A 14,682-nucleotide genomic window follows, 5' to 3' on the forward strand; every position below is an offset into this window, starting at 1 on the left:
AGCCAGAAGCTGATTTTAAGACCCGAGTCGAGAAATCGAGAGCATACGTCAAAGTCAAAACGAAAGTTGATGAACGCACTGCGATTAAAATCTTTCGGCGTGGCAGTGCAATTATGATAGGTAGAATATAGAACAATAAAAGTCTCTGTGTTATGCACATTTACAGCATTTCCCGCCTAATTTCAGGTGACAAGGGAAGGAGAACTGCTGCCATTTTTCCAGACGGAATTAAAGGTGGGTGGAGACGGTGAAGAGGATAAGATATTCTTTATCTGGCCGACGACGATCGTGCACAAGATCGACGAGCAGTCGCCTCTTTATCACATATCCGCCAGTGATATGCTGAGGGAGCGTTTCGAGATCGTAGTGATATTAGAGGGTGAGTAATCGAAACGGTGATTCAAGAAAATAAAAAATTATCAAAAATACACTAGAAAAGAAAGGTTAAAGATTGCATTGAGATATCATGATAATTTCAGGCGTGATCGAATCGACCGGCATGACAACGCAAGCGAGAAGTTCCTATTTACCTTCAGAGATATTATGGGGACACCGATTCGAGCATATAATCACGTTCAAGAAGGAAACGGGGGAATACGAAGTGAACTATACTCTGTTCAACAACACCTACGAGGTGGACACGCCTCTCTGTTCTGCAGCCGATCTCGATAAAATCAGAGCGATGCAACGCGCGAAGGGAGGTACGGAAACGATTCTTTTAACGATCTATAACGCGGGTCGCTGTTCGGGTCGTAAAAACTGAATTCTGGATCGTTGACCAAATGTAATTGACCCCGATTAACGTGATTAATGAATCACGTTCGCTGAATCTGCGCCGATACTAATCGCGAAGCGTGGACTTGACTAGAGTGCTTTTATTGCATTTATTATACAGTCCAAAGACAATGGATAAATACGCTATTCCCAAAAAGAATTGATATAAATATGTTCTTCGCAAGAAAGCATAGAAGATTTTCTATATTTTATGGACGTTGGTGATCAACTTTACTAGTTGGAGTTGCATAGATTCTGAAAAACATAAAGAAATCTGCACTCATTCATCAGAAAGTTAGATACACGTCTAGATACTTCTAGCTCTCTATAAAAATACGAGAACATCGTCAACGTCCGTAACCGTCCAGGAGCATCGCTTGTTCGGCTCGAATGCTAAAAACTTGCGAATACGTATACATATAGAGTCTGTGGCGTCGAGTAAAAATCGAAGATGCAGAATGTCGCGCGGACGACTCGGTCGAAAAAGTGTCTGGTTTGCAGGATAAGCAACGGGACGCGGTTAATATCCTGGACAGGTTCTTAAAATGGTTGGGTTAGGTTAATGAGTCCACCGGTGGCTTGTTGCGACTCGTAAACGAGATTCCTGGATACAGTTGACCGGTAGTTTCCGTTTCTCGCGATATTTCCGAGCGATCGGCAGATTTAGAATTCCACGTATGATGATTTCAGAGCGCATGAGCAGCAGCGGGTTCCCTCATTACCGGGACGCGTCCAGTAGCTCGTTGACCACCGGATCCGGTTCGAGCCTGGCATCATCGACCGGCGGATTGCACATGAACGTACCACCGATGACTCCGCTGACGCCGATCCCGGTTATGATCACCAGCCCGGACGGCTCCTTGAGGCGCGAGAGCATGCAGAGCGTACAGACCGACGGCAAACAGCCCGTCTTTTACACTCAGAACGAGGTACGGTCTTACCGGATTTTATTTATAGCAGCGATAATAATCGTTTCGTTCAATCGGTTCGTGCTTCTCAGCCGCTCAGAAAAACAATCCGCCGAAAGATTGCGCGAAAGAAGAATAATCGGCGCGGGAGGAGGGACTGGTTGAGTATTGTAACTACGGTAAGAGATATGTATAGTATAATTCGAGAAAGAGGAAAACGAATCGAATTTTCCTGATGTTGTTTCCTGGCACTACGTATTAGTTTACAATTGGTTACGAGTGTAGTCTTTAGAATTTTTCTTGCCTTTGTCGAGTCTCATTGCTTCGTAGAAGAAGATAAGCTACGCAAAGAAATTCTTATTGCACCGGGGACACAACGTGGACCTTTGAGAATTATCTACATACAATGCTCGTCTTTTATCATACGTTGCTGAAGCAATTTGGATGCAAAGAGATTTCGAGAGGCTCGAGGAGATGTTCCATTTTACGAAAGAGGTTGAACTTGGCCTGCTATCTTCTCAAGATTCCCTGCAAGCACATATGTACATGTATAACGCTGAATCCTGGTACATGTATCCTGTTGAAGTTGACGATACTCTTGTCCTTTTACTGTATACAGCGTTATCAAATCGTATCTTTTATGTTGCTCGAAAATATATTGTATAATAAGCACGCTCGAAAAAATGTGTTGGAAAAGATTGCCGTCTCGATTAACTTGTGTTATCTGTTCTCGTAGTTACTGGACAGCGAGCCCCACCCTGTCGGACTCGTAGCAGAGGACACGAGAGGACAGGAGGATTATAATCGTGTGTTGGAGGATATCAACGCGACGTTAAGGAAGAGTCGAGTGCACGTCAAGGAGGAGAGGAGGATGCACAAAGACGCGTCGAGGGGCACGCTGGACTCGAAGAAGAGCGAGAACAGGACTAACGTGGACGTATTGAGGAGATCCACCTCGAGAACCACCATCAGTGATCAGATTCCAGTCTCTATCAACCCCCCGCCGAAGACACCGTCCCGACTGCATTTAGAAGCTAGGTGAACCAACAACTCTTCATGTGTCCAATCCTGGCACGCGTAACAAATTCACCGAAGAAAATAATTAAATGCGCATGTGTTACATTTTGTTCTTGCAGGCATCCGAAATTCGCGGAGCCTCTGGAGGGCTGCCGCGAGCCTGCCCCTCCCACCCTCTCCTCATCCAGAAGATCGAGCTTAGGCGACAACCATAAACCCGTCAAAGAGCCGCAGAAGAAGACCAGCTTCATTTTAGGCGACGACGATCACGTGATCACGATCTCCGGAAGGGTTCACCGGGATTCGGACCCGATGGACTCCGACTCGTCGAAGACGAATCATCATCCTCTGAGCAGGGGACCGCAGGAGCAGGTATAGGTGAGTGATCGACCCCGAATCTAATATGCAATAATTAAAGGATCTGCCCCGAGAGGATCGTTTAACGATTCCGTGGACGTTCCGCGAACACGGATCCAGCGAAAATCTCAACAACTTGTTATCCGACGCGGCGCGGCGCGGCGCGGCGGTCGCTTCCGCTTTACCATCGATGACCCGCTATCAAACGCACGAAGGCACAGGCTCCTGTGCTCGGGCAAATTGCCACAGCGCGCTGCGGCGCGGCGCGGCGATGAGGATCAATTACTCCCCAGGCGATTCGCAACGATCGCCCTCTTAAAACAACTCGACTTCGCCGTAGACCGGACTTCTAAATTGTTCTATCTGGAGCACAAAGACGTCATGCCGGGCTGCCTTCGCACTATGCTTGCGTTCGCTCGAGTTCCTTCAACTAGACTGCATCCGGTACGCGCCGGATCGCTCGTGGCTCCCGTTTCTGTGTTTTCCGCAATTTTTCCTATTTTTTTTTTTGTCGATATTTAGTCCGCCAACAGAAGTTAACATAATATTGATATATTGTAATATATCAGAACGGGATGAAAAAGGATTCTTAAGGGAACGAAATAATTTTGAAATGATTCGAGTTTGCATTGCAATTTGTACAATTTTGTACAAGAGAATGTGTTGCTCGAAGCTTTCTGGACTATCAACATCAGACTCGGGTAAAGATGTAGACCGCCGAGAGGAATTTTGTTCAATCAGGATCTCGGTAAATCGAACGGAGCTACAGTTACTCGGAACTCTAATTAAAAGGAGCGCGATAACTGTGAGTCACACTATCGTCGTGTGTGATCAGTGTTTCACAGTTCCTATGCATTGGTGGCTGCATTACACACCAGGTATAAATAGATCTGAACGCGTTAAGTTTAGAGTTTAGAGCGTATCGGCAACACAGTATTCCATAAATCTCGCTGGTGAATCGACCTTTCTTAGATCGTGACGTCGAATCAGGCGAACTTGAACTCAAATGGAAGTCGACACGAATCAAACTACAACAAATCATTCAATCTTCATTATTCTAGTTGAATTCTGCGACCTGTCCCCTGCGCCCTATACCCTCTTCAAACAATTATAATGGAATCCCAACTTGTAACTCGTTCAAACCATTAACAACGATAATAACTTTCAAGTGGTAAGGAAAATCAGCCGATTTATACTGTTCATCTTGGAGACACGTTGATACTTAATAGCAAAACTTTCAATAGAAAATGCCGAACACTGTCTGACCTTTACAAACGCATTCGGTAATCAATCAGTAGATGAATTCCATCGTATTCTTTTTTTGTAAGAGGTACGATAGATATGTACATACACAGAAAAACGATGTTTATTTTCCGCGCGCGTAAACGTATAATTTTGCAAGATCGCGAGGCAGCATCGTGGCACGCTTCGCAGATCTAAGCGTGCGCTTGTAGGCTGAGGCTAAACGAGCCCGGAAATCATCGGTTAAATGGCATGCCCTGATGATCTGGCCGGCGCGGCGCGGCGCTCGGCTAGAAGAAATTATCTCCTTCGTTCCACTCGACTCGTGTCGATAGAATAGTCGACGAATCCACAGAATCTAGAAGTTTAGAAAGCATCGCTGTTGCTATCCAACGAATACAAAAATTAATATTTCTCAGCTTCATATAATTTCTATATATAACACACTAGCTGCTCGCGGCGGGCGGGTTGCGCCCGACCACTGGCGGTGTATGTAGTATGTACCTGAAAAGGTTGTTATAGCAGGATCATACATACATACACACATACTTTTCTATTTTATATGTAGTTATATAGATAGATAGATAGATTTAATCTCTTTCTGCCAGCGTTCTAGAATATACTTCTCTGGTACACGTAATTAACTCGGGAAGAATCACCCAGGAGGAATACGTGAGGAGAGGTCAAGTTATAACAATTTATTAATTCCAAGTGTAAAAAAAAACCGCACGGTAAACGATGATCGCACGACAGCTCTCTACAATCAGTCGAGACAATTTTCCCAAATATTTGCGCCTCAAAAATTCACAAAGGTCAAGAAACCATTCCGGAGAAAAAGCCGCAAAGCAAAGATATGCTCAGCTCGTGGCCTCGATTATGAAATTAACTAAATGGAATGTCGGATATACACAGATAGCCAACGTCGTGGAGTGTCGGTTCACGGTATTCCAAGGTAGAAGGGAAACGGTTCGAATTCGTGCACGTACGTCTAGGTATTCGACGCCGTGATGCAACAACGCATGGTGCGCGCTGTGATGGTTGAAGGGCAGATGGATGAGCATAGGATTAAGTGGATCCAGAGAGCCGTAGGTTAGACGACTCGACGCGGCACGACACGACACGACACGACACGACACGACACGATACGATACGGCACGACACGAAACGACAGGACAGGATGAGTTTAGTGGCGGGAAGTGCCCTCGTTATCACGCCAGTCAATTGTTTAATCTCGTCCCTCGGACGCGCCGCGCCGTGGGCCAGGTTTCCACGCGCGACGAGCCATGACACCACGCGAAACTCGCTAAACCGGCTATCATGTTCCTCGAGCACGTAGATATCCGTGCAAGTGCACGGCCCGTGTCCTTGTTCCTTGTTCCTCGCGACCAGACCCTCTTTCGAGAGCCGCGCAAGCTCGCCCACCGTGAAAACTAGAAACCAGACTCTCCCTTGTCTCCCTTGTCTCCCTTGTCCGACGTCTGACAAAATCCTCCCGCCGCGCCCGTCCTCCTTTTCCGAGAACCCAGTTTTAATTTATAATATTATCCTTTCATTAAATATTATATACTTATGAATTATACATTTATTGAGCTTCCCGATGTCATGGAAACAAATTCGGAAGGCTGAAACAAATAATGCAATTTAACCGATGTCCTATGTGAAAGCATTAGCGATGAAAAATTTTGAACGCCAATATCTCGAAAATAAAAGTGGCTTTCTTCCTGTCAACCACGGATATATGTATGTATATGTATACTTGAGTTAAGAAATTCATCCAATTTTTTCTATAAAGGAGTCTTTATGATTTCAGCAATTTTGAAATAAAAATTATGATTTGGTTCGAGCAGGTTTAGTATTAAAGATTCTTTGATGTGTCTTTAATTTAATGGGATTATTAGCCACGTTCGCGATTATTTCGTTGATTCGAAAGTCAGCGGCCTTTATCGACGATTCCGCGTTCCCGAGGCGAGTTTCTACAATCGCGTTATCGCGATTCTCTCAATTTCTTATTCAAAACAGCCCATTGTCTGTCCGACAATGAGCGCTGTCTAGAATGACAGCCGGCGCGCGAGGATGGAAAAACGACGAAGCGTATCACCTTGCTACGCAGAATTGCGACATCCTTCTCCGGGACTGTCCTCGGTCTGATATGCTGATTATGCTAGCACTATCTCGCGAATAACGATTCGCGTGCTCCTGTTCGCGCCTCGAATGCTCGCTCTTCCTACGGAGTACGGACTACACTAACACCCGCTCTGACTCACGAAACCGCTGTCAAACAACTCCACAATGGTTCATCAAATTGTCAACGATATGAGCTGGAGGCTCGAGCAATGTATTCACAGCATTTTCAATGTTTTCACATGTCAGGATCACTTTCGAATCCGTTCAGTATTAATTCGTTTGCATTTTAAGAGAAAGTCTTTTTTTCAAATTATACAATATATTTTTCAATGAAATGTCTGTATCGAATAAAATGAGAATAATTCGGGATTTTCTCGACGAGCAAACAGACGAGGAACAATGGAAACGGACAAGGCACAAGAATTGGAACGCTTATCGCGCTATGCATGTTAACGAGCAGAACATTCATCATAATAAACTACCATAAGCATCGTCACGACTAAAGCCAGTCGCTAACGAGACCACCTAACAAAATATAGAACACATTCCAACGATGATCCTGCGTTATCGGTTTGCCGGGAACGAAAGGCGAAAGTCGAGTCAGTGTATCGTCGAGGAGGAAGGAAAGAAGGGTAGCCGTCAGTGTCGTCGAGTCTCGTCGTCGTGACGGACAGAGGCTCGACTTTCTCAAGTCGGAATCACCGCGTGCTCGCACACGCAACACCGTCTACGTCTGGTTTCGCCGCGAGAAAAAGACTGATTACTTGGATAACAATTTTATTACACACTTGTTTACCTCATTTTCACGGCGCGGCACGGCGGCATGGCAGTCGCGAGTGACTAAGACAACCGTGGCTGAAGGTCGTCACACTTTTCGAATCGAATGGAGCCGAGCCGAGCTGAGCCGAGCGTGTAAGTGTTACGATAGCGGGCTGGGTTTTCCTCGGGCCGGCTGATTCCTTTGCTGAATGGAAACTGCGGATTTTTGTGTTGCTGTTCATACCTGTCGTTTATTGCGAGAAAAAGCGTCACAGTGTTTTTCTTTTTGGCTAGTAAGATGGTATTCCTCTCAAGTTGTTGCCGATTGTCTTTTTCAATCGTTTATCATAGTAGAACGATTTCATTTGATTTTGAAAGAAAGAATCATAAAACAACACCATAAGATCGTGTTCGCTTTTTCTGATCATTTACTTAGGTTGATCGTACTTTTAATGTCTAGTTACGTGTCCATATTTGTTCAATAACAACACCATAAGATATTGAACAAATATGGACACGTAACTAGACGTTAAAAGTACGATTAACCTAAGAAAATGATCAGAAAAATCCAGCACAATCTTCTCTAGTAAACGACATAATAATAATCGACAATGATTATGAATGAACGACCGTTCTCCGAGAGCCTCCAATCAAAAAATCATTTGCCCGTTTTTTTGCACCGATTACGGTTAAAGTTGCAAGTACATAACGAGTGGAAAGAGAGAGGGAGAGGGGGGGGAGGGGAGAGAGAGAGAGAGAGAGAGAGAGAGAGAGAGAGAGAGAGCGCGTTATCGTATCGCGGATCGTCGGATTCATGAATGAATCCGTGCAGTCCGCGGACGCAATTAATGAGATGGACGGCCCCCGGCCCCCGGCCCACGGATCCCGCCCCCCGGCCGGTAATGACGCGCTTGCCGCCGTAATGGATCACGGCGAACTATGAAACAGCTAAATATCAAATTTTTTCCGACGCACATAACATGAATCAACATTGTCCGCGGAATCCCGATGCGTCCGCTTTCTCGCGAAGTTCGTGACTCATCAAACAGAAGAAGAGAGAAGAAGACGCGAAGGTGTTTCTTAAATTCGTGTTCTGGAGACCTTGAGACCCAGTGTTCCTAACTCGACTTTCGTATCGGCGACGGTGTGCGTCGAGAAGCAGGTAAAACGCTCCTTTCGAATTCTGATTGCATCGATCGACGACGGAGTGATAGTGAAATTAATTATCGAGATGGACTGTTGCCATGGAAACGCGTTCTGTCCAGATGGATGTCGAAACCCGATTAACTGTCCGTTGACCTTGCTGGATTGTTCGTTTCATCGTTAACGAGAGATTGGTGATAAACATTGCCTGCGGACGGAACTAATTGATCCTGTTAATGATCTGGAAATGATTACATTTCACTTGAAAGGCAGATTTTGAAGATTTACGACATTCGGCAGGTTCTCAATCTAAAGACTACGGATTTTGATGGAAAATTTGAAAATTGTTAATTGTAGGTCCCGATAACATCGGTTCTATAAATCGCAAGGTGTGTTCGAACGACTAAGCCAGAAGCTAATTAACGAAGTCGAACGAAAATTCGTCCGGTTCGAGGCACTCGACCGGTCGTGTCGGAGCGCTCGCTCATCGAAACGTCACGGTCATGCCCTCCGGCCTCGTTGACGTAATTGGTTATTATCACGGCGAAGTGTGTCCCCTATTAGTGGATACCAGTGTACACACTGTCCCTTGTTAGTGCGCATTAGCGTGTACGGCGCGGCGTACACACAAGCCGATGCACCGTGAACGCACGTGCTCCGCTCGCGAAACGATCCGAGGGACGTGGACGACGCGACGGTCGGTATGGCCGAAAAATCGAGCAACAAGCATTTCGTGCGCACCGCGAATTAAGTAATGACTGTCCACTGTGCCTGGGCAAATCATTGACTCCGGCGAAATTTAACGATCCATTGTTCGTACCCTATTCTGTTCCACAAACAAATTTTCAGACACCGCGCCGCGCCGCTCGTGGGAAACGAATTCGAAGATGCGCTTGAACATCCTGTACGTTATCTTTGAATGGCAGTGAGCATTGTAGCCCACATTGCCCAAAGAAAAACAATTTCTTTTCTCATCCGGTAATAAACTAACTGCTCTAGCTTCCCAAAAAAAGTTCAAATCGTATAGTACAATATTAAAAAAAGTTATCGTCCTTTTTAGAGCGTCCGAATATTAATTCGAGTCACTGTATTAGGTTGTCCCAAAAGTTCGTTTCGTTCTCGATTAATATGCCTGGTAGAAATTCAGAGTAGTTTTGGCATGGTTAAGTAAGAGGAATCTTAAGGAATAATAAAATATTTACGAACAGAAGATTGTGTTGTTTGTGTATGCTGATGTTAACTAACATTTCATAGAAATGTGCACGTAGTGAAAGAAACTTTTAGGACAACCTAATACGAGTAGAAACAAAGTAGAAAAAGTGAGCGGCACACCATTTATCGAAAAAACAGTGTCGCACGACGCGACGCGACGATTTGCGGTAGCCTTCGTCCCATTGACAAATTGATACGAGCTAGTACCGTAACTCGCATAATAAAACAGAACAGAATGTGTTGTCTGATTAGCATACGCTCAAAAATCTCGCCTCCGAATGATCTCATCAAATATGCAAGAGAACCGGTGTGCGAGCCTCTAAACATCGGTTCCACGAATTCACGCAACAGCTCCATCGAAAAAAAACTTTCCACAATCCCTACTTATGATAACGATCAAAATCCAGGATCATTCTACTTATGGCAACAGGTGGTCTGAACAGGGACGGCTGTTTCTACTGAAGTAATCATTCTTTGCGAGAGCTTTCTTGCTCGGGGCCGCGGCCGGGGACAAAGAAGTTTATTACTTCGTTAGCTTGAGAAGTAATCCGCGATTTATCGACGTTCCCTTGGAACCTTTTTGTGTCTTCGGTAATTACAATATTTAGAAAGAGGCACTCCTCTCCGATTTTGATGAAGTTTGAATACGTTATTGATTTCGACATTGTCAACTACTTTTTCCTTTTCACGTATAGAGGGGTCGCTTTTAGTTTTCGCAAAAATCTATTGCTAATACTGTATTGAATTTTCCGTATTGTTGCACGCTCCGTGGCAACATAAGCATAAGCCTGTTCAGGCGCGGCGTCCGTTTACTTTTTCTTTTTTGTAAAAACGCTGTGGAGATGAAAGAGAAAACGGGGTCTCACTCTGGTCATACATGTGTATAGATAGAAGGTGAGCTTTCAATTTTGAAAGGCTACGCCTGGATTTTAGATTTTTCAAATGAAATAATTCCAGCGAAACCTTTGACGCAAAGAATAAAGTTAAGTCGAAATTCCTAGTATCGTCTAAAATAGCAAAGTATGAATGTCCGGAGCACAATTATATCCGAGGAATTCGATTCGAGGAACGATCCAGGGAAACGATCGAGGATCGACGGGCCGGGACAGACGGGCACGAGATTCTACGTGGCTGTTGGTCGACCGATCCTCGATCTCGTTGCGAAGTAGGAGGAAAAGGCTAAGTAAGAGAGAATAGGGAAGGGATAAAGGCGGGCGAGGAAGGTGTGTTGACGTCACTGGGCAAACTCGTTGCTCGGTACGCTCGTTGCCGACGCGATCGCAGTTTCACGAGGTTTCGACGTCGACGTCGTAGTCTCTCCGACCTGTCTCTCCATCGTTTCTCTTTTAAAATCGTCGAGAAATCCCGCTTCGATCGTCCGAAAGCCTCCGCCGCGTCGCGTCGCGCCGAGTCGAGAAGTTGCGTTGATCCCTTCGGCGGGAGATTTGAAATTCGAAAAGTGACGTACGCAGTTCGAACGACATCTGTGAAGCGATCGAAGACCACGTGGCCGACCGTGCCGATCGATCGAGCTTGTCTATTCTGGATTGATATCGATCGATTTCGTTAGACAGTTTTGCTGATTTACTTCGAACGGTGAAACAATCGAAATCCAGGGGATCTAGAAAAAGAGTTTGAGAGAAGATCAAGAGAGAAGGTTTCCATGGATTTTCGCGGCGATCGTTGGCATCACTGGCGCGTTTGAAAGGTAAACGTCGATGACGTGAGAGAATGCGTTAATTGATCGGCGCGATCGCTCTGGCGGCGGTTCACGTGATCCACGCCGGAAAGACAATGAGCCGCTCGGTCGGATGATCAGTGATTAATGATCATCAAGCGGGACGCGAATTTTCCGACATCCGATCGCGTGTCGACCTCGTTTCTTCGAGCCGGTTCGGAACGTCGCGTTCTTTCGTGACCGACGTGCTCTCGATCATCGAATACCATCGAATACGCTCTTCTTCGATTAATCTCGCGAATTCTCTCAGAGAGAAGTTTGATCGATCCTTTGTAAAAATTCGACGGCGTGTAAAATCACGTGGAAGTTCATCAAGATAATTAGGAATCGTGCGTCTCTCGGTACCAAGAAGTCCGTGAAACGTTGCTTATCACTTTCCGTTTTGAAACGCGGAAACAGCGCGACGATGATGTATGAAATACCTGGAACCGCGCGCGCGCACGCAGTTCTTCAGCCTTCCGCTTTTTCACATGAAAAGATTAGGATCGCGACCTTGCGAAACGCGGCGGGGACCTGTAGCAATGAAACCGTGGCTCCCTTTGGATTGCTTTTGCCACGCGTGTTACGACAATTGCGAGGTCGACTTTACGTCGGCGTTGCGCCGGCATCAATGAATTCCAGATGCGCGTGTGGATCCACAGGCTAATTGAGAAACCTGGTTGGTCGGAATTTTGTGTTCATTTCATTCAGGTTTAATTAAACACAGAGAATACAGACTGTTGATAGAAATTTTCGACAATCTAGATTTTCTTTTATGCAGGTTCATTAAATCGAAGGAGGATGAACAATGAACACGTTTAATACGCTAGGGCGAGTGCAGAATAAAAATGAAGATTGTGTGCGTTCATAATATACGCGATACTCTAGGGAAATAATGATCGATAAACTGAGGATTTGATGCGTGCATAATCTAGGGACATAATTGGTCGATAAACTATGGAATTTATGCTATCGTTACTTTCATGCCACGGGACTCTCTGAAACTGTTTAATGCGTGTCTTATAAAAATCATTAAGAATCATTGATCGAGACTCCTTCTGGAAAGGCTGAATAATGAACCCACGTGCTCGATATTTCTTCGCTAATGAATCTCAACTAAAGAACATTCTTTCGTTACCCGTTACACAATTTTTGCATGTCGCTACGGATCATGCAAGATTTACGTAACGTAATTTACTCGACCGATCTATCGGTCACAACTATCGATCGCGAAGACGATGGTCGGACTAGTTTAGGTTCGCAAGTGGAAATTTCAACGCGAAGAATTGTTGTAACGAGGAATAACTTGATTAAGGTGTTGCACCGCCGACGGATACGGATCATCTGCGGCTCAGCATGCGAATTCGAACGTTAAGAACCGCATCGAACTAGCCTAACCCGACAATGCTCGGCGCGATGATGCTCTCACATTGCTCACGTGCGCAGGTTTCTGCATTCTCCCTACCGGAAACGTCCCTCTTCTCCCTGGATCGCGACTGTGCAACGATTACGCATACGATTAAACGCACAATTATACCCGCCGCGCGACGGGTCCCGAGATATTTATCGATAAGCTTCTTTCTACTACTCGTGATCGTGACGAACAATCGAGAGAATGCTCGATCGAGCCGCGAATAGCGCGATCTACCTGCACGAGTGCATGCTGTGTTTGTTTTACAATGAAGATGCCTCGTTAAATTCACCTCGATTGGTCAATCTTTTACGGAGGCATTCCGTGAATCACTATAATCGATCAAATTCCCATTAAGACGGGAACAACTTCTCTAAAATTGGTCAAATGTCTGGCAAAATTGCCAAGGCGTATGTATGTTCCGGTATAAAATTGCGATTTGGCATGAATGTTTGCAGAGTTTTTGGCGGTTCGCGAAGTAAAAATGCATTCGAGCCATTCGAGGGCATCTGGCGGCTCGGAAGAGGGCAGAGGTTCGCATCCGGCGAAATTCCCGAATAACCGAATAATCATGCAGCGTGTTTCGCAGGCTGGCACACGTGCCAGGCGGTGGCGCGTGTTCGCTCGCGTATGTATCATAGTATGTGCCACCGTGTGTCTGCATTATCCCCGCCATGCCATAAGAGGTAAACGCCATGGCATCCGTTCGCACAATCTCGTGCAACAGCCGCGAATCCGAAACAGTTGCGAGTGCGACGCGCTTAGGTACGTGCGCTGCTCCTTCAGAGCTTCAGGGAAACAAGGGGAGATTCAACTCTCGAGCCCCCGAGCACCCGAGCCCCGAGCCCCGAGCCAGACCAGTCTGATCAGTGAGGATCCGTTTCTACTTAAATCTGCACGAATTCCTCGATCTTGCACCCTTCGCTCTCTTCATTTCACTCAATCTTCCTTCAATCTTTTTCAGTTTCTTCCTTCGATTGCCTCGAATCGCGTTTATTCGATTTTTATTCGCGTTTCTCGCCAATCTTGTGAAGGTTGTTGAAACAGCAGGAGGTTTTTCATTTTTTTTATACATGCATATTTTCAAGGAAGTTCGATTGAAGAAAGTAGTTTCATTTCATTTTCGATTAACTTTCAGATCGAGTTCGGAATGGAATACTAGGCGCGAAAGAATTCAATTAAAAAGTGATTGATTGTTTTAGATTAGCTTACAATTAGACTAGTGCGATCATTGTTTGATTGTGGTTTGAATTTTAGTGGAAATAATTTCGAAGCCGGATTTTTTCATGTCTCTGATTGTGAGATTCACGGTTCCAGAAATGACTCTTCCATTCATAACTATCGAAACACAGTGTGTACCATAGCTCCACGATCCGAATAACGGGCCGAACTTTCACTCGTTACCGCGAGCAACGGTCTCGCATTTTGATCTATGGATCTTTCGCCAGCAAATGAAGGAGAGACGTTGTCGATCTCCTGGAGAACGGCGAAGATAGTCGCGATAGGTGACGGTAGCACGATAACGGAATATTTATGAGGAGAGCACAGCGAATCGGAGAACGGAGAGCGTAATTTATGTTGCCACGATACATAAGATCTCTTATCTGTTATAAATATCCATTTACACAATGTTTATCCCTTTCCGTCTCGTCGAGATACAATTTCGCAACGATAATAATGAAAATAATAAATCCGTAGAATCGATAGATCAATGAAAAATTGTGGAGATCATCGAGGAACATTTTTCCAGCGAAAATTGCCTCGGTTATGAGAAACGCTGCGCGTTGATTCGTTCGATGATTCAGTGATTACGACTCCGTGCAATCTGTAAATCTACAAAATAATTATGCAGCCGCCGCGCCGCTCATCGAAGTCCTAATTGATCCTCATTTTTCCTTTTTCCCAGTACACGCTGTTCGTCTCGCGTTTCTTCTACTCTCTGCCGAGAAGTTAAGATATCTTTGTCGCTCTCAGTCTCCGGCTTCCTCGAAAAGAAACATAAAGATTTCAAGGTTCGA

At 45.3% G+C, this 14,682-nt stretch overlaps 1 protein-coding gene across 8 annotated transcripts in view; it reads left to right on the plus strand.

Moving 5' to 3' along the window:
- The window catches only part of LOC143215060 (inward rectifier potassium channel irk-1), a 40,954-nt gene that overhangs the window by 15,403 nt on the left and 10,869 nt on the right, over positions 1-14,682 (plus strand). For 6 of the 8 annotated variants that reach the window (XM_076436803.1, XM_076436801.1, XM_076436805.1 and 3 more), the window contains 6 exons: positions 187-379; positions 480-701; positions 1,465-1,703; positions 1,775-1,861; positions 2,419-2,720; positions 2,819-3,077. In XM_076436803.1, coding sequence (XP_076292918.1) covers positions 187-379; positions 480-701; positions 1,465-1,703; positions 1,775-1,861; positions 2,419-2,720; positions 2,819-3,077 — 1,302 coding nt within the window. The remainder of the gene's footprint in view (positions 1-186; positions 380-479; positions 702-1,464; positions 1,704-1,774; positions 1,862-2,418; positions 2,721-2,818; positions 3,078-14,682) is intronic. The other 2 variants (XM_076436804.1, XM_076436808.1) reach the window with 1 other exon arrangement.

This window comes from Lasioglossum baleicum, chromosome 13 (genome assembly GCF_051020765.1).
Source record: "Lasioglossum baleicum chromosome 13, iyLasBale1, whole genome shotgun sequence".
Classification (NCBI taxonomy): Eukaryota; Metazoa; Arthropoda; class Insecta; order Hymenoptera; family Halictidae; genus Lasioglossum; species Lasioglossum baleicum.